The sequence below is a fragment of the Wyeomyia smithii genome, chromosome 3 (genome assembly GCF_029784165.1).
Source record: "Wyeomyia smithii strain HCP4-BCI-WySm-NY-G18 chromosome 3, ASM2978416v1, whole genome shotgun sequence".
In the NCBI taxonomy this organism is placed as follows: Eukaryota; Metazoa; Arthropoda; class Insecta; order Diptera; family Culicidae; genus Wyeomyia; species Wyeomyia smithii.
This window is the reverse complement of record NC_073696.1, coordinates 52700697-52725521: the sequence shown is the minus strand read 5'-3', so window position 1 is coordinate 52725521 and position 24825 is coordinate 52700697. Positions and strand designations below refer to the sequence as shown.

Below are 24825 nucleotides of genomic sequence, written 5' to 3'. Positions count from 1 at the left end.
CGATACCATTCCTCAGTGATGGTTTCGTTTCGTCACGATGTGATGAAGGAAACCCTCCTTTTTGGCGCTGGAGCAGTTCTTCACAGGTAAAAACGGCGCTTAACGTCGCTTGGCGTTAAATCATGAGGTCAATGTTGTTTTTGAATCATTCCCAAATCATGCAATCGCTTGAAAATGGCTTTGCGGAAAATCCCGAAGCAAGCTGTTCCTGCGTTAGGCATAGATCCTTATCAAGCAATTTTTTCAACTTAGTGTCTTCGAAGGGTTTTGGTAGTCCTTCACGCGGACAGTCGTCAACATCGAAATTACCGTCTTCAAAGCGACGTAACTGACCACAGCCCATTGTTTTACTTGGAACAGCCCTACCGAAAACTTAAATAACCTCTTGATGTGCTTCAGCTGCCGTCTACTTTGAAAGAAATGAGAAAGTAGCACTTCCCGTAGATGACGATTATTTGAAACAATAACAGACATTTTCACACAACTAAAAGTATATGACGTCACAAAATCGTAGTACTTTCTTACGGCGCCATATAATGACAAACTGCGAAAATTGGTTGCGCACCCAATAGTTAAATAAATTGATTCAAAGTTTTTCTGCTTGTTTGTCGCTTATGAATTTTAATCATTTTACCCATCGTTTTTTCATCGATTGTTTCATGTACGTACACCATTTTTCTTTGAAAACTCTTATTTTCTTATAATTATGCCTAGAAATAAATTGATTAATTATTACCAAAGAAAATTAGTCAAGAAATCAACAGAAAATATCAATTTTCAGCGTCAGTATTGTCAGATGAGTTATAATTTCAATTGAAAAATTTAATCGCTTTTTTTCAGCAAATGAGTATATTTTGATTTCAAATTGGATAATTTACCGTATTGCTGGAAAAATTCTACATTGAACATTTATCACCTTATAATATTATAAGCGGAACTCGAGTTATAGCATTTTTAAAAATAAAGCTAAATCTTGTCTGGTTCAAGCAATCTTTTTTTCTATGTTTCTTTATATCTCCGGATATCTTGCATGAATGGGGATTCTAGGGATTGCGTTTTGATGCAAAACTAGTCAAGAAATCGAGCGACAGTGTAGCCAAATGTTTTATTCTTGCATTTGAGAAATTTAATTGCGTTTCTCGACAAATGAGCATAGTTTTAATTCCAATTCAATAATTTGTTCGAGTTTCTAAAAAATCTTTACAGAGAAAACATTCATCACTTAGAGGTTAAGGGTAACCCCCCCACCTCTTCCCCACCAGAGCCTTTGATCTTCAATTTTTTTTCCAATGGCTGGGTTATGCATTACAATTTATTCTTGGAATGTATGGGAAAAAATTAACCTAATTAACCTCCTCGCAAAAAAGTTCCAAAATTTCAGTTCAATCGTACTTCGGGATGTGAAGCCTGTCTCAGAAATGCATGAAACTTCGATATCTGGTGTTTTCTTAAATAATGTTTTAACGTAGAACTAAGTCTCACCATAAGGGATCCATTTTGAGATTTCTTTCCAATCTCGTTAAACATTTTATATATAACATTTCAATCATGTAGAGCGATGTAAAACTCGTCACAATATGTTTATGGTTTAAGCATCATTCGACAATACATGGTGTTTTTTTTCCTCTGTGTGGACTCATCACTGCGACCAGAGACATTTTGATCTATTGTGATATTGCCCAGATGTTTTCTGTACTCCGCACTTCATATTATTGGCAGTATCACTATTGTAGTGAATGATACGCTTTTTTTTATTTATATCCGTGCTTGTATGTGAGAGTTTACCCTTTCATTTCAAGCTTACTGCTCTACTATACCTAGCCTCTTTGCTATCCTACCAATACCGCCAAATTACCATTCCCTGAACTGAGGCTACACCTAACGTTTCTCCTGGCCAATTTTATTCTAAGAGGGACTTATTACGTCAAGAGGAAGGAGTCTTATCGAAACCTCGTTTCTCGTGCCAATAGCGCCAATTACAATTCCCTGTAGAGGGTAAATATTTCTGAAATCAGTTTTATTATAAGAAGGACTTATTTTGTCAAGAGGAAGGAGTCTTATCGAACCTCGTTCTTCCTACCAACAACCGCGTCACAATACATGGTGTTAGGGAGCTCACTTAAAATCCTTCAAGGGGTGATTAGAGGACCTTATTTGACGAGAAAAAGTTGAAGAGGTTGTTTATAAGACACGACCGCATCATGTGAGCGGGAGCCTAGTGTGGTTGGTAACGTCTCCGTCAACCACGCTCGACGCCTGGGTTCGAATCCCACCGCCGACATAGGTGTCGATGGTTGTGAGGTGGCGTGATCCACTCACAACCAACCCAACTGGTCTAGATTCAATCCTAGCCGACACCGGGAGATTTTCTGAGGCGAAAAATCTCTGGGATCACGCCTTCCATCGCATGAGGAAGTAAAGCCGTTGGCGCCGGTCCGTTAATAAACGGGTCGTGAGTTAGGGTCCTGGGTGTGGAGTCGCCTCCCTGGGCGTCGGTGATTGGCCACAACAGTGGCGGAACTAGACCGACGGAAAATAAACGAGAATAAAAAAAAAAAAAAAAAAAAAGACACGACCGCAGAGGTAACGTAGAATACGACAGCCTGTCTTATGCCAATGTATTTCTTGGAATAGGTTTGGGAATACACTGAATTGGGGTTAATTCTTCAGATAAACTTTGAGGTTAATTGTGTTTGTCAATGCCATTTATTGACAAGTGAATATTTTTTCAACATGGCAAATTTTTTATTTAGTTTTGAATGATTCACAGTAATAATCAAATTCTACATGAGGTGATTTGTTAGCAATTACACTACCCGTCATAAGTTTGGAATCGCTTTACTGAGTATTGCAACACCCAGTTTGAATATTGCAACGCCTCCCGAAAAGTTTAGCATCACCTGGAATAGGCGGATATCTCGTGTTTTTGACAACCTAGAAAGTTGCGGTTTTCAGCAAACTTGTTCCGAAGGTCAAAGGCTACTGTATGGTGGCCAATTCAGTGTAAAATTTAACCGCTACACAATGAGTCGTATTTTGAACTTAACTGATCTCACGATTCCGACCTGCCAGAAAGTTGCGGTGTTCAGCAAACTTGTTCAGAAGGCTAAAGGCTTCTACATGGTAGACAATTTAATATTGAATTACCCCGCTATGCGGCGCTAGGGTGCATGCAGTTTTTCATATTTAGACTTCAACTTATCGCGTGATCATTACTACCCACAAAGTTGCGGTGTTCGGCTTGTGCCACCAGTTCTGTTCAAGCATATTACAGTTACAGTTACAGAAATTTGCCCATTTTGAGTGATGCTAAACTTTTCGGGGTGTTGCAATATTCAAACTGGGTGTTGCAATACTCAGTAAAGCCATTCGACGGATAGTGTATATATGAAAATTTCAACCGCTATATTGCTAGCCACGCACGCTATATAGCAAACCACGCACTCTAGCCACACGCTCTATAGACATGCACAGACACGCTAGACATTCACACGCTATATAACAAACCACACACGCTATATAGCAAGCCACACACGCTATAAACATGCACACACGCGCTACAGGCATGCATACACGCCATAAACATACACACACGCTTTAAAGCAAGCCACACACCTTATATATTAGGGACACACGCTACAAATATTCACACACGTTATGTGCACACACCCTATATATACATACGCTGGATGATGGTGGCTTCTCAAACCACCTGGCGGTGCGAGTCTCTTTCAGTTTCGGGTTGTATTTGCCCAACGATATCTGAATCGGATTACCGCTGGTGGGGTCCAGCTTAGATCGAAGGGGAGCCGAACTGAAAGAGGTAAGGGGCCGTTCCTAAACCACGTGGTCATAAAGAGGGGGGCGGGGGGGTTTGTCAAAAGGCCACGAAAGACCACGCACGGGGGTGGGGGGGTTAACGAAGTGACCACGTGGTCTTTTTTCCTGACTTAAAATTTATTGTTGCCGCCAAGTCAAGAATGAAGCTTTTGCATTTTAGAAGTATAGAATGTACTGAAAGCTTAATAATAAAAATGTAAAAAATTTAAGCGAATTTTTGGCACTTGACAAATGAAAAGACCACGTGGTTAAAGTTGCAAGGGAGGGGGGGGTGGCCAAAAGACCACGAAAGACCACGGGGGGGGGGTACGGGGGGTATAAAAAGTGATCAAAATATGACCACGTGGTTTAGGAACGGCCCCTAAGAACTGCAGCTAACCACTACCACCGCCGCTGTTGCCCGTTTCTGATCTCATCGCCTACTGCCATCGGTGTTGATGTTCGCTGTTGTTGCCTGCTGCTAGTAAACTGTTTTGCTTGATTGATTGCTTGATTTCTTTTGAAGGGAATTCAACCCAAAACGGTCATTCGTCCCTAAAACTGTTTTGCTTGAGGAGAAACAGTCTCTTATATAGGAGGTGGTGGTGGCGGCGGTGGCGGCGGTGGCGGCGGTGGCGGCGGTGGCGGCGGTAGCGGCGGTGGCGGTGGTGGTGGTGGTGGTGGCGGCGGTGGCGGTGGCGTTGGCGGTGGTGGTGGCGGTGCCGCACGCGCTATAAACATGCACACACGCGCTACAGGCATGCATACACGCCATAAACATACACACACGCTTTAAAGCAAGCCACACACGCTAGCCACACACCTTATGTATTAGGGACACACGCTACAAATATTCACACACGTTATGTGCACACACCCTATATATACATACACTGGATGTTGGTGGCTTCTCAAATCACCTGGCGGTGCGAGTCTCTTTCAGTTTCGGGTTGTATTTGCCCAACGATATCTGAATCGGATTACCGCTGGTGGGGTCCAATTCAGATCGAAGGGGAGCCGAACTGAAAGAGGTAGGACTGCAGCTAACCGCTATCACCACCGCTGTTGCCTGCTGCTGATCCACGCTGCCTTCGCCTACTGCCATCGGTGTTGATGTCCGATGCTGCTGCCTGCTGCTAGTAAACAGATTTGCTTGAGGAGAAACAGTCTTTTATATAGCCCAGAGAGTGTATTCCTGGCTAACTAGGAACTCCATTCTGTCGTCCTTTTTAGGGAAAGGCAGCAAGCGACCAATCAAAAATCGGCATTTGCGTTTCGACATTGTTCAACAATTTTAAATATTACAATAGTTTGAACAATCAGATTACAATTTTCTGCATTTGGACGGGTGCTTAAATGATTTTCCAATCGATTGCTGCAAAAATGACAGAAATCGGTTGGAAACTGACTGTGTTTAAAACGTTTGAAATCGGACAATTATTGTGACGCTCTCGATGTTTTCGGTTTTGAAATTGGATCCCTGTATTGAAATTGGGTCCCTGTATTTGTTGCCGTAAGACGTATTCTACGTCAAAATCCTTCTGGACAAATCGCCAAAATTTAACGACTGCAAAGTTATTCACTTTTTTCAGTTTTCGGTTATTTTGCCTTTAACTAGGTCTAGCACATGAAGCATGATAGTTTACTTAATTCTGTTTTGCCTGCACATCTCGCATTTTCATCGCTACCACATGAGGTCGTTTCATCAATTATCCTACTGTTCCCAGGGAAGAATGGTCTCATTTTCATGCATAAAAGCAGCACAGGAATGTGACTCGCGTTCATTTCCTATCTGGCTCCTGAAACAGTAGCATCAGCAGCAGTTCTTAAATATCTTCCGAGATATGATGCATATAAACCACATACAACTATACATCTTTTTCAAGTTCCGTCATTCTCGCTTCTGCGTTTACGAAGCTAATTTTCTTTCTCTAAGGCTACTGTATGGTGGTTTCTTTTTCGAAGGCAATGAAAACGACTAGCTTCGTAAACGCAGGAGCGAGAATGACGGAACTTAAAAAAGTTGTGTAGTTGTATGTGCTTCATCTTCATATTCATCATCCGCTTCTATGCAGCATCTCTCGGAAAATCCTCAAGAACAAACTGAATTGACCCGATCTCGAAGAAATATTCTTTCTGTTGTGTCGGTGATAGCTCGAGCACTGACACTTAGTCCCCTTGACGACAAACAGGTTTAAAAAATTGAAGAGTTGATTTTCTCCTTTGAAGAAAAGTGCTCTAGTAAATCGTGGTGACAGATCGAGTATAAGTACACTGTCTGTCCTCTACACTACAAGATAAAACACAATTTATGACATAAAGTGACATGAACAATACCAACGTTTCCTTTCGCCGTGAAAAGGTAAGCGGAAGTTATGTGCAGAATATGTTGTTACAATAAGACCTAATAATATTAAAGCCGTTATGAATTTGAAACCAATGACTTTGACAAGTGTCCTCCCAATTGGTCGCGAGGTACGATGCTGGTCTAACAAGCCAGTCGTCGTAGGTTCGAGTCTCGACTCGGGAGAGACTGTTAGTGTCAGTAGGATCGTAGCCCAAACCCGCAATTGTCCTCTACACTTTTGGCACAGTTGGCTGCGAAGTCTGTGTATAATAAACAGAAGGTCGAGTTCCGAATCGGAATGTAGCACCATGGCTTTGCTATGCTTTGCTTTGACTTTGACGAGTAACAATTAAAAACGTGGTAATTTTAATTTTCTACCCTCTGGCCACTGTGTTGTGTGTTAATGAATGATAGCTTCTCGTTGTCCTACGTCAGTAATGCGGTTGTATGTCAACTTAACCTTTTACTTCTTTTGAAAAAATCGGGTTCCTTGTAGAAACCTTCGGCACGAACATTTTCTGACTCCCGGAAACACCAGATCTCTACGGTTCATACATTTCTAAGACATTTGGCATCAAAAAAATTCGATTCCGAAAATTTTATGCTTTTTCCTCATTGGTCAAAAATATGAAAGTACGTGCAGAGTAAGTCGTTGTTTCTTCAACAACATCAACAGTATATTCCGACGTAGAAATATCGGGAAGTATACTATTTCAGACTATACAACGGAAGGTTTCATCGAATGTCGAGATGTTGCCACTGTTCCCGTTTTGCTACATGGTAGTCATTGATTCAGGTTCCTCTCTATCAACCTACTTCTCTCATCAGTATTCTCAAAATTCCCATTTTGTTACCAGAGAGAAAAAGAAATCCTGGCTACGTTTTGATTATGGACATTCTGAATGATGTAAGTTAAAGAAAATAAGTCAAGGTATTCAGACAATATAGAAATTTTTGACTGGAAGTGTTGCCAGTTTCTTGGATATTCATAAGAAAACTTTTTCATTGATTTGAAATTTACCAATAGTACATATTCAGCAACACTACTTGGCTGATTTCCTTCCGATTTGATCATTCCGAATGTCCAAAATCAGAAAAGTTCCAGAAATATTAGTAAAACAGGAAAATATATTGCAAGGAAATCAGATTAAATTTGATCTTGTTTCTTAAAAATGCTGTAACTCGAGTTTTGCCCAAAATACCTCTGAGTAATAAGTGTTTTCCATGTAAAATTTTCTCAGGAATACAAGGAATTTATCAAATTCGAAATCAGAACACATTCATTTGCCGAAAAACGAAATGAATTTTTCAAATACCAAAATAATATATCTGGCTACACTGCTACTCAAAATTGATTTGTTTTTTTTTTAATTCCGTGACTAATTTTCTTCAAAATGCAATTCCTAGCATGTCCATTGATGTAGATTTTTTTTCCTTGGTGCTACATCCCGATTCGGAACTTGACCTTCTGTTTATTTATACACAGACTTCGCAGCCGACTGTTTAGTGTACAGGACAATTGCGGCGCTAGCGCTACGATCCTACTGACACTAACGGTCTCTCCCAAGCCATGCTTGAACCTGCGACGACTGGCTTGTTAGGGCAGCATCGTAACCCGAGACTATCTGGGAGAGTATCCGGAGAAACTTAGAAAAGAAAAGAAACCAGCGAAATTTGAAATACTTTAACTCGGATATTACTCATGATACCTCAGGGTGATAAGTATTCTTAGTGTAAAATTTCGGAAGAGTATCAAAATACGCTCATTTATTTGAAAAAAGAACATATCTGCAACACTGCCGCTTCAACTTGGTAATTGCTAATTTTTATTTGAAGTCCTTGATTAATGTTCTTCAATAATGTATGAGTTTATTCCTCGACATTATGTATTTGTAGCCATAGTTGAAAGAAAGTGAGAGTTCTGACGAAAATGGCTCTGATTGGAGAACACCGACTGAAAGTCTAGATCACACGCAGGCCATAGATATACCAGTACGTCACTACTATTCTCTGCATGTGATGATGTCTCCCAGTCACAAACAGCATTATCACAAGAATACAGACCTACCAAATCTACGGAATTTTCCGTAAATCTGGGTATTTTTCACTTAATACGGAATTACACCGAATAGCTTTGGCATCTCCGCAAGGGTAGACACACTACCCGAGCTATCGAGGTGTGTTACTGTTAAGAACGAGTCGCAATAAAAGAGGGTGATACGATATTGGGCTTTGAATAAAACACAATGCCGAAGATATCGAAAATTGCGGATTCGAGTCCCGTCTGGATGGGGTTGTTTTTTTTTTTTGTAAGCTGAATTCGCATTCCAAGAATTCTCGTAGAATTATACAACTTGTTTTGGAAAAACACAAATTTTACATGTTTTTTATAAATTTCATTTATTTGAAAGATTTTACAAATTTGATGAATTTGTGCAAGTTTCACCAATTTAGCACAGATTATTGGTACATCTTTTTAACATTTCACTGATATTATAGCGCATTTTTATATTACTTCCAGACTATTAGACCAAACCAACACAAGCGGAATTTCTTTCTTCATTAAAAACTGTTGTAATATTAATGTTTTGAATCATTTTTTGCAGTAAGTTGTTATACATATTGCTTTTAAATTTCCCAAATTACCTTCAACTACAATAAAGCAACTTCTAAGAAATAAATCGCAGAAAGCTTTTTATACCCGAACATACCGCCCCAGTTAACGGAAATGTTTTACGTATTTCGATTGCGATTTTCCCGCAAAATTTACATTTCTATCGCGGACTGTGATTGGATTACCCTCACCAGCTTCCGTTTCAACTCTTTGGCGGACTTAGTTCGCGTCTTACGGACCAGTCGAAGGCAGCAGCCACAAGAATTTTAATAGGGGAAATAGGCTGCCATTAACATACAAATTCGAGCCATAACTTTTGAGGACCTGTGGAGCACGCAACTAGCCTTTCGTGCTGCTTCGTCCTTCCAGGAACACGGAGGCACGGAGGCCCGCCGGAGATACAACAACTCGCAGTTCGCTTCGACCACATAGGAGTATTTGACCCAAAAAGTTGGCCAAAAGTCCGACATACAAAATACACGATTTCCATTATTTTTAATTGATTTCAGTTGAAACATACCCTCATGCCATCCCAGAACCCATTGGTGTCTTATCACATAAACCAAACTGTTATATTTCAAAGTTATTCCACAGTAAATTGGTCAGTTTAAAAAATGCGTGCTACTGATCGGGTGGCGTAAAAAATTTAAAAATTTTGTCAAATAGTTTTTCTTTCTCACAGGACATAATCTAGAAGACAAGTAAAATGTTTTGCAATATTTAAAACGTTGAATACAAAAAAATAATCATGGATTGTTTACGAAATAAGTGATTGTGAAAACCGACCGCGAAAAATCCATAATATTGTGAAATTAATTATATGATTTAGTAACCTTCCGCGCAAGTCCCGTCGAAGCTTTATTCATTGACAGAAAGGTCAAAGCCTTCTGAAAATATACCAAAAGAAAAATCTTCCTCCTGGTTCCTCTTTTTTATTTTATTGATATTTTATTAAATGAAGATTCATATGGAAATTTCTAAATCTTTGTTTTCTATCATGTGTAAAAAGACACTAAAAAAATGGAGTAAGCGAATTTAAAGTAATATTTTATATATTGGGTGACGTTTCAAATGGATGTCACCTTTTTTGTGTTGATTATACGAAAATAACACGTTTTTGATATAAATCTATTCAATTACTACCAAAATAGAACGACTTGGCCAGCTTTTTGGCTCAAATACTCCTATGTGCGACAGCGAGGCGCATAAGAAAGACGGGAAAGGGACTTTCAAGTGAGCGCAAACACACACACAGCACCCTGAAAGGAGGGAAAAAAAAGCAACAGTAATAACGATTCTCATTTATATTCCCGAGTGTCTAGACATAAATCGGTTTCGCCGCATTGGCCGGAGGAGACTTTGTCCGAGCTCCGAGGAAGGCTTATTTTTGTTTTGGTTCGCGTTTCGCGCCTTCGCAATTCAACCCGAAGAAGGTACCTACCCAGGCGAAACTTTTGGCGACCATTTGTGCTTGCGCTTGCCGGAGTCCAATCGCATTAACGATGTAAATATGATACTCTCTTATTGTGGTTTATAGGCTTTGAAGGGAGGAAAAAAACTGCAATCGGAAGTAAAAGGGTTTCGCCGACTAAGCCACAGGACGTTTGAATGGAATGTATTTAAATGCATTATGTCATTACGAAAATAAAATCAAATTCCAACCGGATGACTACACACTGTCGAATTTTGATTATCTTTCTTTATCAGTATTCGTAGCGGCGAATAAAACGCAACAATAGCCCGATAGCGCATAACCGGCCAACAATCCGACCGAACAATGGAAGACACACTTCCATACATTGCATTTCTTCCGATTCCTGGAAGACGTGCATTCGCAAGCAATCCGATAAGCTATCTTTCGACAAAATTTGTGTGTTTCTAACCTCCATCGAGACCACTCGTCGCATAGAGGAAGATAACGATAGTGAACCATGAATCGGTGCTAATCGTGACATCAGAACGCAAAACCGTACAGTCATAGGCTCGGAAATACCGAAGCAAACTGAATACAAATGATTTAGTTGGAATAATAATTCCTGTGCTAGGATAATATGGCTGTCAAGAGTTCAGTATACAAAATATGTGTATTTCCTGAGTGGACACAGCTAGCATGTGCAAACGGACGAAACTCCTGCTGCTATACCGAGCCAAACGACCGACGATTGTGGCAGCAAAAACGGAATGTCATTTTCGATTCGGTAAATTACATTTCCCTGTCAAAACTTGCACTTCGTCCCACTCCTGTGCTCCGCTGCTGACTACCCTGCTGTTCTATAGTTGGTAAGCACGTGGGTAAGGTAAAACTTTGCCCGTTAGTTTTCGCTCCTGTCGAGAACGGGTATTGTGCAGGAAAGAATGGATACGAACCGGGGTCTGGCACGTCTTGAAAGTGACAGCGATAATTTCCCATGCCATGGATCCACGTAGATGTCGGCTGCATTGGTTTGAAGATAAATTGTGCAGTGGCTTCGGATGGTAGTTGTATAATGCCGGATCCGGAGCGAAATCCTGGTTGAAAACCAACCTGAAAATGCATGTAGGATTCTGTAGTTTGCATGTTAAAGGAGTACCCAAATGTTAGAAAACCAAAAATTAAAAATCTTCCTCCTGCGTTCACCGTGATCGGTCGCCATAAGGAACACATCCCCTATTATCCCTGCACTGAGACCACACAACCAAGTACGTTTACCATTACACCTGGCTTGCCAGGATTCACACGGTATGGTATCTCACCCACCCCGTCATCAACCTACGACTCTTGCTTCGTGGCCGCATGACAAATGTTTCGTTTACCTGTTTTCACGTATGAACCGAATAATGGCTCTCTGTCACTCACAATCTTCCTTTCTCTTGCTTACCAGTTTTTATCACTTTCCAAAGGTCCTTACGGTTTCGAGTTATGAAGTGCTCCAGCGCTCTACACCTCTAAACGGCAGAACATGATGACCGAGACATAATGACACCCACCTTTCTGTCTGTGACGGTCTGTTTCCCGTCTTGGGAACGAAGGCAGCAAAATCGGAAGATGACTCCGATGACAGACGACCCGCCGAATAGGAGCCCAATATGGGCGATAAAGTTGATTTATTAGAATGTCGCCCGTTCTGCGAGTTGCTCATTGAAATTAATTTATTTATAATCCACTTCACGGTCAATAAACCTAACGACGATGACGGGCATGAATCGTTGGGGAGGAAATTTCATTAGGGTTTTTCGTTTCAATAGGTTGGCCGCGAATTGCGGTAACCTTCGTAGAGTGAAAGGAATATTAGAAATCGAATACGCTCCAGTGGAATGGAAACCTTTCTAAACTGTGAGTAGTTTAGGCAGAACAAATTTATGTTTCTAAACGGTTACCCTAAGATCGTTTCGTTTGCAGCCGGCGCCAATTGAAAAATGTAGAACAACAATTGAGATTTATTCATGTTGCCGAAATTTATGACCAATGAAAAGTGCCAGCAGAAACAATCTTGCAACTTCCTCAGGATTTCACAATCGTCTTCATTCCATGCTTGGCTGGAGCTTTAGTGATTTTTGGTCTCTGGAACACAAAACTGTGGGCATACTGACAATGATGACAATGATAATAACAAAGAGTCATAAATTCGAGTCGTAGAGAGTATCAAATGCCTCGCAATTATGGTGCTGTGCTGAGCATCGTTTTCAGGATCGCAGCACTAAGAACCGCCGCTATTTATTGCCTATTCTTTTAAAATTTGTGCAGGTATAGCAGCAATTTGATTATATAAATGACCAACGTTTCTTTTAAAATGAAAAAAACTTTCCAATGATGCATCTACATAAAAGATATCATATGAAGAACATTAAAGTTTATATAAATTCTCAACAGCTGATTCATAGCGGATACAAAATACTGCAGGACACGAGAGAAGTATATAAAGCCTTTTCCTTGAACGAGTCCTTGAGAGCTGTGAAGAGGAATTTTACAGTGGACGATTAAATGTGGAGACCAGAGTCCGTTAAAGTCAATTTCGAATGTTAATTCTCGATGAAAACGTTTATTACCGTCGCTTTCAATTGAAAAACTTGATTTGATTTTGAGACTCACAAAGTCATATGAAAACTGCTTGTATTAATTTTGACAGCTGAAGGGCTCGAACGAGAAAGTAATAATTTTCATCGCGAGTGGTTGCGAAGGTTAACAGCATCTTTCTCACCTGACGATTCAATCAATTGAAAATGACATTGAACGCTAACGGCGAAAGATGGCTTTCATACAGTACTTCACGCATATAAGGGGAAAGAAAAATTGAGAAAGCGTTTTTAAATTGTGTGACTTCACATGAAATATGTTTAGAAATAAAAATTGATTTGGAAAATTGTACAGTTGATTTTTTGCTCGCAACCTTTTCATTTGACACAAGACTAATTCCAGTTTCAGGTGGTAGTTGGTACTGTAATACTGTATACGCGTTAGAAAACTATCATCAAATGACGTGATGCGATGCTGAATGAAAGGAACGGGTCATACTTTGCGTTTCAGGTTTGTAAACTTGGGATAAAAAGTAGCGTCATAATCACATCAGTAGCGCAGACAGTTGCATCCTCTGACAAGGCCATGGCATCGTTTTTGTGGGATGCGCGTGGGATAATGTTCATTGATTATAATTATGATTATCTTCAGTAGGGGACAGGCAATAAGCAAAGTGTATTATGAGAACCTACTGAAGCATTTGAATGAATTCACGAAAAAAAGCTGGCGCAAAAAATGAACTCCTATTCAAACGCCAGTAGTTTGGAGTCCTGCAAGATTACAATTCAATTTTTATGCAAACAAGTAAAATAAATTGGTTAGTAAAGATACGTCTTGCATCATTCTCTCTCCAAAAATTTTGATAATAACTAATTAAACAGTGATAAACACGCTGGGAAAAACATATATATAAAAATTAAGGACTTAGGGACAATAAAAATACGTTTTTGAAATTTACACCGATAACGTTGTTGATAATTTGGTTTAGAGTCTAAGATAATTCCGAAATCCCTCTTCACATTCTAATTTGTAAATGCAATTACAGGTTTGAAATCTGTTATTTTAACCCCAAAATAAATTAATGCCTTACTTATTTTCGCTTTCGAAATGTCGTTTACGTACAAAATAAAAAAGGTCCTAAATTGGAGCCTTGAATAGTAACATGTGGCCGTACTACTTGCTAAAGTCTTCAGCGTGTAACGGAAGTTTTCGACTGGAATTGACATTAAATACAAGTGGTTGATACTTTGGCTTGCAATCTTATGAATTGCGTTTATTTTTGATAGCTCATCACCGACGTTTCGATCCTTTCATGGGACAATCATCAGGGCCTACAATATTTTTGAGATTTTACGAACAATTGGGCTTACCTTAGGACAAAATTATACCAAACGACTATTCACCCAAAACAGTTATCAACTTGTTCTAAAATTATTGCAAACGTAAAACAGTCGGGTCATGAAGGGTTAGATGTCCTTAAGTAGGTCCGCAAGTCCGTCCGTGCGTAAAGTGTCAAATTTATTAATGGCGAAGCTCGGAAAAAGTGACAGACCTGCGTAAGAGCAAATACTAAAAATATTGGTGTACAATATTTTCACCTCTTCCATTCCGTTCTATCCGTTTCACAGCACGTTCTGAACAAAACGGTTTACCGTGCCGATAGTGGAGTAATTTCCTCGTTTGTTCAAATATCATTTACTTTGCGATGGTTTGACTGATGTCTCTACTCGAAATTCTATCAATTTGTTAACATGATAGTAATTTTCGGTAAAATATCTATTGATCATTGTTTTCCTGTAAAATGGTTCATCATGTACAGCTTGCCATGTTTGCTGCAGCCCGACTAAACAGAATGCTGTGCTATGCGTTTATAAAAATTCATTACTTACATGAACGAATGAGTGGCAAAGCGCGGCACAAAATGACACAAACCGATTCAGTAAAACATTAAATGCAGGTGAAAGCACCTGAATTCAACTTGACTTCAACAATGAGAGAGAGTGCACATTTATTCTCAGTTCAGGCGTATTCCGAGAACTGAACGAGAGTGATTGGAGCTCTGATTGTAGGCTTTGATGATGGTCCCATAAAGGGACCGAAACGTCGGTGATGATCAGATAGAAATCAGCGCAATATACTAAACTGAAAGCCAAAATATTGATCCCTTGTATTAGAAGTCTTCAACTTGGTTTTCATTATCCATTGCAGTCAGTAAATAACAGGTGTGGCCCTGAAGCTCAAACTAAAAAAAGGAAGGAATACAGGTTTTGAGCAATTCCTGTGGCTAGGGGCACCAAATTTCACAGGAATGGTTAAAAAGCTATAATCTTTCGAGGGCAACTAATTTGAGCTTTAGGGAAGCATTTTCTCGCGGATATCAGCAGTGACAGTGACAGGGCCAGTTTGTACAATTGCACTTCTTCTAGTAAAAAGCTGCCTTTGTGCGATAGCGGGAAGGCATGAACAAAATAAATACATCCGTCGACACTTCCTCCAATTAAAAGTTGCCACACAAACGTTTTGCAATGATGGAATTTGAAATACACTAAGGTCGCTTTTTACGCGGTTTTTTTACGCGGGTGTTTTTTTACACGGCTTTTTTTACGCGCATTCCGGAATTTACGCGGTTTTTTTTACGCGGATTCCGGAATTTACGCGGTATTTTTTTGCCCGGATTTTGGTTCCCCTTCGCTCGGAATGCAAAATTAACGATGGTTTTTTTTACGCGGATTCCGGAATTTACACGGTTTTTTTTACACGGATTCCGGAATTTACGCGGTTTTTTTACGCGGATTCCGAAATTTAGGCGTTATTTTACGTGGATTCCGGAATTTACGCGGTTTTTTTACGTGGTTTCTTCTTACGCGGCACGTATCCCCCGCGTAAAAAGCGACTTTAGTGTGGGCCGTCCAATTTTCAGCGTAAACATGAAGTTCAGAGCTTTCCAACTGTTATCAGAGGATACCTTATTCCTACTGTCAGGAATAGCACAAAGATGCGATCAGCGTTAAAGCCGATATTAAATTAAACAACAAATTGTACCTAATTATGCAAGCAATCTTTGTTGAAACACAGATTAAGATTGATCTGATTGGTCGTTTGATGGTTGCTTTTCCTAATACTTTTGACAGATTTATAAATCGGGAATTATATTAGGCCTATATAAGAGCTTGCTTCTGCCTAAACTAGTCATGTTAGTTCTGGACAGCGACTTGTACAGTCCTTACTTGACAACATACAAACGCTCTGGGATGCTGGCAATCAAAATATGTAAGCCGTCAAATTTCCAGTGTGAAAACAGCTTTTCACTGTGTTTCACAAAAATACTTTATTCCGACTGTCGGGAATAGCACAGGGATGCGACAAGCATTACAACCGATAGTGAATTATTATTAAAATTAATAAAGAATCAATATTTTCTAGTTTTGCGCTAGAATTAAAAGTATAATTTCATTCAAACCTGCATGCACTCTGACAGTTGAAACTTTTTTGCGCTGCATAGTGTTTGCTTCATTTCTGTTCAGTGATATAGTATATATATGCGCAAATTGAAATTTGGTTGCACTACAATTGCTCTTTTGCACAAAATTTTGAACATATTTAATACAAGTAACAAACAACCTTATGTAGATCTACGTCAACCCTGCGGTCGTGGCTTTGCACACAACCCTTGTGATTTTTTTTAATGTAAAACTTCGTCTATGATAAAGGTCTATAGGGATGTAAAATGAAAATCTAAAATAGCAACAGAGGACGAAATCATGTTCAATTTCAAATGCTGATAACTCGGTTATTTTCCAACGGATTTCCTTCGTTCTAGAAACAATCGATTAGGAAATTAGTTACGTATCCGTCCAAATGCAAAAATGCAAACTATTGTACTATTAATAAACTATTGTACTATTAATAATAGCATACCTTAGGCTATATAAGAGCCTGCTTAATGCTTAGGCTTAAACAAATCATTTTACTAGCAGACGGTGCGACGAAGTGTCACATCTTAGCAACAGCAGCAGATGACTTCCAATTCCTGTTACTATACAAAAGTCTGCCCTCGGTTCAAACACATTATTTCACTAGCGAACGGTGCGATGGACGGTCACATGTTAGCAGCAATAGCAGTCTTCCCACTCCTGTAAATGTCGGTGGGTAGTTGAGAGCCTATATAGAAGTCTGCTTTCAGCTCAAACAAATTATTTTCCTAGCGGATGGTGTGACTGACGGCCACATCTTAGCACCAGACTTTCCGTTCACATCAATTTTGGCGAGCACTCGAGGGACTATATAAAAGCTTGCTTTCGACTTAAATTTCATTTACCCCGGACCCTGTTTTGGAATCTAAGGTGGTAACTTCCAGTTTTTGTAAAACAGCCAAACATGGCCAAATTCCACGCAATAACCAAAATCGACCCCGGATGTCATTTTTGGAACCAGTTCGTATCACACATGTCACTTGATATCAGAAATGTTGTCTGAGGTCGATGTGTGGCTTCAGTGCATCATAACAATCACGGAAATACCCATATTGGGTGGTATTTGGTCATTTGCCGCTGATTTTCAGAAACCGAAAATCGCCATCTTGGATTCCACATTGGCATTAGGAGACAATTTTTGGCCTCTGAGCGTCATTCTGGTTGAAGAAACACTCATATTGGGTGGTATTTGGTCATTTTCGGCTGTTTTTCAGACACCGGAAGTCGCCATCTTACAATTCAAAATGTTGTCTGAGGTCGATTTGTGGCTTCAGTGCATCATAACAATCTCGGAAATACCCATATTGGGTGGTATTTGGTCATTTGCCGCTATTTTTCAGAAACCGGAAGTCGCCATCTTGGATTTCAAAATGGCATTAGGAGACAATTTTTGGCGTCTGAGCGTCAATCTGGTTGAAGAAACACTCATATTGTGTGGTATTTGGTCATTTTCGGCTGTTTTCTAGACACCGGAAGTCGCCATCTTACAATTCGAAATGTCTGAGGTCGATTTGTGGCTTCAGTGCATCATAACAATTCCGGAAATATATTTGCCGCTATTTTTCAGAAACGGGAAGTCGCCATCTTGGATTTCGAAATGGTATTTGGAGACATGCCAGAAGAAGGAAGGGTGTCGGAACATTATGGACATGTTTGTTACACCTAAAAACATTCACCTGCCAAGTTTGGTTATATTCGCTTGATTGTTTCTCGAGCTGTGCGTAATTTGAGTTTCATTTGTTATGGATATATTTGTTACCTCTAAAAACAATCACCTGCCAAATTTGGTTCCATTTAGTTGGTTAGTTCTCGAGATAAGCAGAAATTTGTGTTTCATTTGTTATGAACCCCTCCCCAACAGAAGAGGGAGGGGAGTCGAACCACTATGGACATATTTGTTATCTCGAAAACCATTCACATACCAAATTTGGTTGTATTTGGTTGATTGGTTCTCGAGCTGTGCGAAATTCGTGTTTCATTTGTATGGGACCCCTCCCTTGTAGAAGAGGGAGGTGTGTCAAACCATTATGGATATATTTGCTACCCCTAAAAACATCCACCTAACAAATTTGGTTCTATTTACTTGGTTAGTTCTCGAGATGTGCAGAAATTTGTGTTTCATTTGTATGGGACCCCTCCCTTCCAAAAGAGGGAAGGGTGTCGAATCAACATGGACATATTTGTTACTCCTAAAAACATCCACATGCCAAATTTGGTTCCATTTGCTTGGTTAGTTTTAGAGATGTGCATGAATTTGTGTTTCATTGGTATGAGACCCCTTCCTTCCAGAAGAGGGAAGGGTGTCGAACCAACATGGACACAATTGTTAATTCTAAAAACATCCACATGCCAAATTTGATTTCATTTGCTTGGTTAGTTTTCGAGATGTGCATGAATTTGTGTTTCATTTGTATGGGACCCATCCCTTCCAGAAGAGGTCTAAACTATCTTAGTCACCTTTCTCGGCCCCTAAAACCCCTATATACAAAATTTCACGCCGATCGGTTCAGTAGTTTTCAAGCCTATATGGAACAGACAGACAGACAGACAGAGCTGCATTTTTATATGTATAGAAAATTCATTAATTATATTTTATTTCAATTTATTTTTCGTCATTATTTTCATTATTCATTCGAGTTTTAAGAACCCGCTTGAGTTCAAAACACCTTTTTAATCGTAGTTATACTATTTAATGAGGAACTTCATTATTTGAGATTGTTGATGAAATTTTTGGACAGAATCATCAGTACAAAAAGTTATTTTCATAGAAAAATATTTAATCCTGTTTCCATTATTGTGCTTTTAATTATTGTTTTTAATCCAAATTATCTTAAAGGTTTTTGCCTTTCTCCTAGAAAGGTATAGCAATCACTGGAAAAACCAAAGGTATAAAAGTGGTCCCAATGGCCGAATGTCATATACCACTCGACCCCTTTCAACGAACTGAGCATTTTCTGTATGTATGTATGTATATGTGTATGTGTGTGTGTGTGTGTGTGTGTGTGTGTGTATGTGCAACTTTTTTTTCTTCTCAGAGTTGTCTGGACCGATTTTCATAAAATTATTTGCAAATGAAAGGTCTAGTTGCGCCATAGGTTGCTATTGAATTTCATTGTAATCGGATTTTTAGTTTAGAGGTTATGTATCAAAATGTAAAAATCACGAAACATCAATATCTCAGAAACCACACAACCGATTTCAATAAAACTGGATGCAAATGATCGGGCTGTCTCCAAAACCCTTAACTTTCAAATTTCGTTATGATTGAACATATGGTTCAAAAGTTATGTAAAGAAAAGTTATCCTGAGGTTGTTTAAACTCACTCATTTTTCTCAGAGGTGGCTGAACCGATTTTCACAAAATTAGTGTCAAATGAAAGGTCTAGTTGCCCCATAGGTTGCTATTGAATTTCATTGTAATCGGATTGTAACTTTGTCCGTTGTTCATAAAAATGTGAAATCACATAATGAAAGTGAACATATTGACCTTCTCTTAACGATCACTGGCTAATTAAAAGGTAGAAAAGTGATCCAAATGGCCGAATGTCATAACCTACTCGACTCAGTTCGACGAATCGAGCATGTATGCATGTATAGGTGTATATGTGTGTGTGAGTATGGATGTGTACGTGTTTATGTGCACCTTTTTTTTCGCACTCACTTCTCTCAGAGATGGTCTGACCGATTCTTTCTATCTTGGTGTCAAACGTCATGTTTCTCAGAGATGGCTGGACCGATTTTCATAAAATCAGTGTCATATGGAAAGTCTTGTTGCCCATAAGATCGTATTGATTTGTTTTGCAAACGGATTATTACTTTGTCTGTTATTTTTAAAAATGTGAATCCAGCTATGAAAAGAAACATATTCCGAAGACTACTTGGACTCACTCACTTTTCTCAGAAATGGTCGAACCGATTTCCGCAAAATTATTGTAAACTAAAAGGTCTAGCTGCTTCGTAATCGGAATGTAACTTCGTCTGTAATGTATCGAAATGTGAAAATTACGAAACTTCATTATCTTAGAAACTACACAACCGATTTGAACAATATTGATATTAGATAAACGGGCTAGTTAAGGGTTAACTGATGAATTATGATTGAACACGTGGTTTCAAAGTTTGGCTGCCCTATACGTTCCCTTTTCATTTGATTCAAACTTAAGCAACCGTTATGTAGTAAATTGTTGAAACAACGAAAGTCTATTATCTCAAGTATTACACGACTAATTTGAACATAACCAGTGTCATACAAACGAGTCATCTCTCAAATTTACAAATAACAAACTTCATAACAATTTAATATGTATTTCAAAAGTTTTAGAAAGAAAAGAAATTCAAAGACTATTTAAAACTATACCTGCTTTGATCAATATATGTGGTCTCAACATAATTTGAATGTACTATTTGAACGTAACCGCTATCGCTCGTTATTAAATTGTTCGAAATTATGAGTCATTTATTTTATTTCGCTATGTCTTGAGCACTAACATTACGTCAAATTTCATATTTTGTACTTCAATTACAACATCAATATTTTAGAACCCAAAGAGTGAATATACCTTTATTGGATTCAAGCAATCATGTAAACCTATTTTTACAAATAATAAGTTTAAATGAGAAAGGCTGAGTCTGACCGCTAGGTGGATTAATTTAGGTTTATATGTATAGATTACAACATCAATATTTTAGAACCTAAAGAGTGAATATACATTTATTGGATTGAAGCGTTCATGTAAATCTATTTTTACAAATAAAAGTTCGAATGAGAAAGGCTGGGTCTGACCGCTAGGTGGATTAATTTAGGTTTTTTTTAACCTTTCCAATAACTTTGCGTTCTGTTTGCTCCTGATTGCTCCAAGTTTTCCCAAAGATTAATTTGTTTTTTTAGTATTTTTTATCCAAATACATGTGAATTTTTTAGAATGCAATAATGTTATTTTTATCATAAAACAAATTTTTCGATATATCCGAGGCAGCCCGAAAGACAGAATAAGACAATAATTAATTCCGCAAAACAGCTCTGTTTGCATTGAAATGTAGCATTTGAAATTTTCGTAAAATCGGTTCACTTGCGCGTATTGTTTTAAAAATGCTCATCGCAACTCTATCGAAATTTTAAATTAATTTTCCATACCAAATACTTTCATTGCTTGATAATTCACTGAAAACATCCCAAATTTTCTCCTAACCTGGAATCACATCGATACTTCTAGCGATATCACATCACATGCTTGAGCTATTTGTCCAAAATCAATTACCGCGTGCAACCCATAGCCGGTCGAAAATGGTGGCCGGCAAACCGCATATATGTTCGGGGCATTCGAGTGCAACACTAATTAAATTAGCCAACTACATAAATTACTGCCAGCTCGAATAGGTTGTCTGTCGGAACAACAACGGAGCCGGTGGTGGGCTGAACTCCAAGCGCTTATTCGTTCGAGGATTATTTTTTTCGACCAGCTTTTCGCTGCTGAAGTTGGTAGCTAGTGCTGGGCCAACAAACACCGGGTACCCGATCAATGCCTCTCGAATGAGCACAAGCTAAGCCAAGCCTGACCACAGTTACGGCTGCAGTGACCTGGTGGCAGTCAGTAGCCCCGCACATCAACCGTGAAACCGGGTTCAAAACTATCGAACGATGATAAATGTCTTCGCCCTCAAACCCCGCAAGATTTCTCATTAGTCACGTCCCGTGATTTATCTTAGGTGTGAATTGGAGGTAAAATGATGAAAGGGCCGCATGTTTTTAGGTGGGCTTTAGAGCCTCACTCGTAATCATGTTAATTGAAACAAGCAGTTTCTCGTGAAGTTTGGAAATTCTACATGTACGTCATAAGATACAAACAAAATACGTGATAATGTAGATATTACAGAAGCAAAAAAAAGTTATAACCAAAAATCGTGCTTATCTCTACTCAGCTTTACTTCCTCGCTCACCTTTGGATCCAGCAGCGCTCGCTCCAGGCTATCTTCCCGTTGCTGTTGATTACTAAAACTTCCGTTCGCTCCGGCTGCCGCCTCCTGTCTGAGTCGGGCCCGTTCGACCCGAGCCAGTGTCGGACTATCCATGAGGGATGGCGTTCGACTTGGCGGACCGGTGGACCCGTTCGTCTCCGGTTGATTACCCGGAGGCATTCTCCCCTTGTACGACACTTTGCGGCTGTTATGACTTTCCTGTGCTCTTCTTGAGTAAAAAAACCGCTTCTATCTAGGCTCACGGGCTAGTAAAGCCAATAAATCTAAATTGAAGCTTCACTGTGTGCTCTATCTACCCTGGTTTTTAAGGTTTCAATTATAATTTTACTGCCCAGTAGCACATTAAAGGCTAAGCTGTCAAAACCTCACGAGTACGCACCGAGAAAAGTTCCGTGATAGTACGTTCCGTTCAACTTTTTACTGCTATATTTTCCAATCTCTATAAAAATGAAAAATTATTATAAATCATCACTTTCCCATAAGCTGCGGGTACCAAACTGCGTACCCATTCGGAGCCGAGAACTGTTGCCGCTCCATTAAACCGAAACCAGTTGCAGCTAACCCGAAGAGATGCAGTCGCGCCACTACCTACGTCACTTTTCCTTTCTTATTTTATTATTTATTTTCTGTTATTATAATTTTTCTCTTTTTATAGCCAACCGCAATCACTAACCGGGTTCGATTTATTTTTCTCGCTTTTCCTTCGGCACTGTTACATATTTCCCTCCAACCAAAAGCTGCCGGCGAAGGCTGCGGGACGTCCCGGTGTACGTGTAACGACCGGTGCCAATAAGTCGATGCTTTGCTATCTCGAATCTCGTAATTGCTGCTAGCCAATGCTCCTATGGTTGCACTTTTTGCAGGCTGCGGCTTTGCACAGACGTACGCACACAAACACACACGTACACGTGAAGTGATTAAATAATAATCAGCTGAGATCGACAATAACGTTTCTCGCTTTCCATTGGGCTGATGATTTTTAACGCGTGCTTATTTTTTTGACTTTTCACCAAGTAGGCACTTTCGAGTTGTCCGTTTTCACTTCACCCGCCGCGCCCTCTGGTGCGCTCCTGACGCCGCGATGATTGACTGCGACTATCTGTAATTGAGAAAGGAAAAAAACGTTGTTAGGTTACTCACTTTTGATTGTTGTTTGACACTGAAATAGCTGTGATGAAAATCGAACGATTCGTTGAAGTGCTTTTTCGAAGAACTCCACATAATAAAATTTTATACGTCTTACTAAGTGTTGATAAAATGGGTAAAGTTTATCAGGGCGATGATAATACAAAAGATATAGTTAAAGTAGACAGCACAAAAAAAATTGTGAGTTTTATCTTGGCGAACTTTTCGCCACCCCCATCATAGTATTAATTAAAATGTGTTACTGATAATTACAATTGTCAATCTAGCAGCACTGCGCGTAGCCATACACAAACGTCAAAACGTTGTGAACACAGTGTTGTTTTGCTCAGGGGCCTATAAACGTCAACATTTTGCCTACCAATCATAAATTCATCACGGCGGTAATATTTCATTACAAATGCTTACAAAACTTATCTTATTCATTGAAAGAGCACATTGTACTGAAAATAAATGTTGAGCTCTTGTTTTTACGCATCTAAAACGACATTTACTCGAGAATAAGTCTACCGACAAAGGGCAAGCCAACCAAAAAGTGGGTACCAGAAACGCTGGTACCAGAATCAATGAGTGGTAGATGGAAAATGTATGGAGTTTGACAGCCACAAGAGCCCCCTGGTTTTGCTCCAGATGAACCGGTCAAGATGCACATAATTACGCTAGAAAAACCGACCGTCAGTTTTCGACGAAGGCTGCACCCATAGCGTCAGTGAAAGCGTTCTGGATGGGACTATCGAGGAGGCTGTATTAATTATAAGGTTCCGAGGTAAACCCTTTCGTGATATCTCAACATCGACTGCTACAGCGAAGATAGACCCATCCCTAAGACTTCATCGCTGGGAACTTTCTCTACTATTTTTAGTGCTATCCAAGAAGAAAAATTAGTGAAACTCGTCTTACAAATAAGCAGGTATGGCCTTCTTCTGGTGAAGAAGAATCAGGTGTGTCAGCACTGTTTTGCCGAAAAAAAATAACTGCTACTGTTTTTACAGGCGCGCATTTTGGCCCTTTGTTGTGGTTCGTTTTGCGCATACATGTTACTTCACACAAAACTTTCGATACCCTTTTCAAATATAATAACCCGATCTAAATCTACTTTAGTGAAAAAAAAAATATTAAAATATCCTTGCATACATTTCAAGCGTTTATTATAGGATGGTCTGCAATACCAAGTCTTGACTATGATCTGTCTATCCTCTGTCAGTATACTTTAATTTGAAACTCTCGATGACATCCACGTGGTTTTGAAACTGTTCCAATACCAACATTCAAGTGAAATGTTTTTTAAAAAAACTTTGAGTCATTTAATATGCGTTATCTGTTGCCATAACTAAAGTCCTCAAACTGCCAAAGATACGCCCATTCGATTATGTCTTTTTCCTGATGCAACAAGAAGCCCTAATGAACGCCACCAGATTGTAGCACATCGATAGCGGCAGTACCTTTCGTAATCATCTTA

At 39.3% G+C, this 24825-nt stretch overlaps 1 protein-coding gene across 1 annotated transcript in view; it reads right to left on the bottom strand.

Moving 5' to 3' along the window:
• The window catches only part of LOC129732206 (putative uncharacterized protein DDB_G0289263), a 208131-nt gene that overhangs the window by 173812 nt on the left and 9494 nt on the right, over positions 1 to 24825 (bottom strand). Inside the window, exon 2 of the mRNA XM_055692843.1 lies at positions 22185 to 23322. Coding sequence (XP_055548818.1) covers positions 22185 to 22382 — 198 coding nt within the window. The 5' untranslated portion in view covers positions 22383 to 23322. The remainder of the gene's footprint in view (positions 1 to 22184; positions 23323 to 24825) is intronic.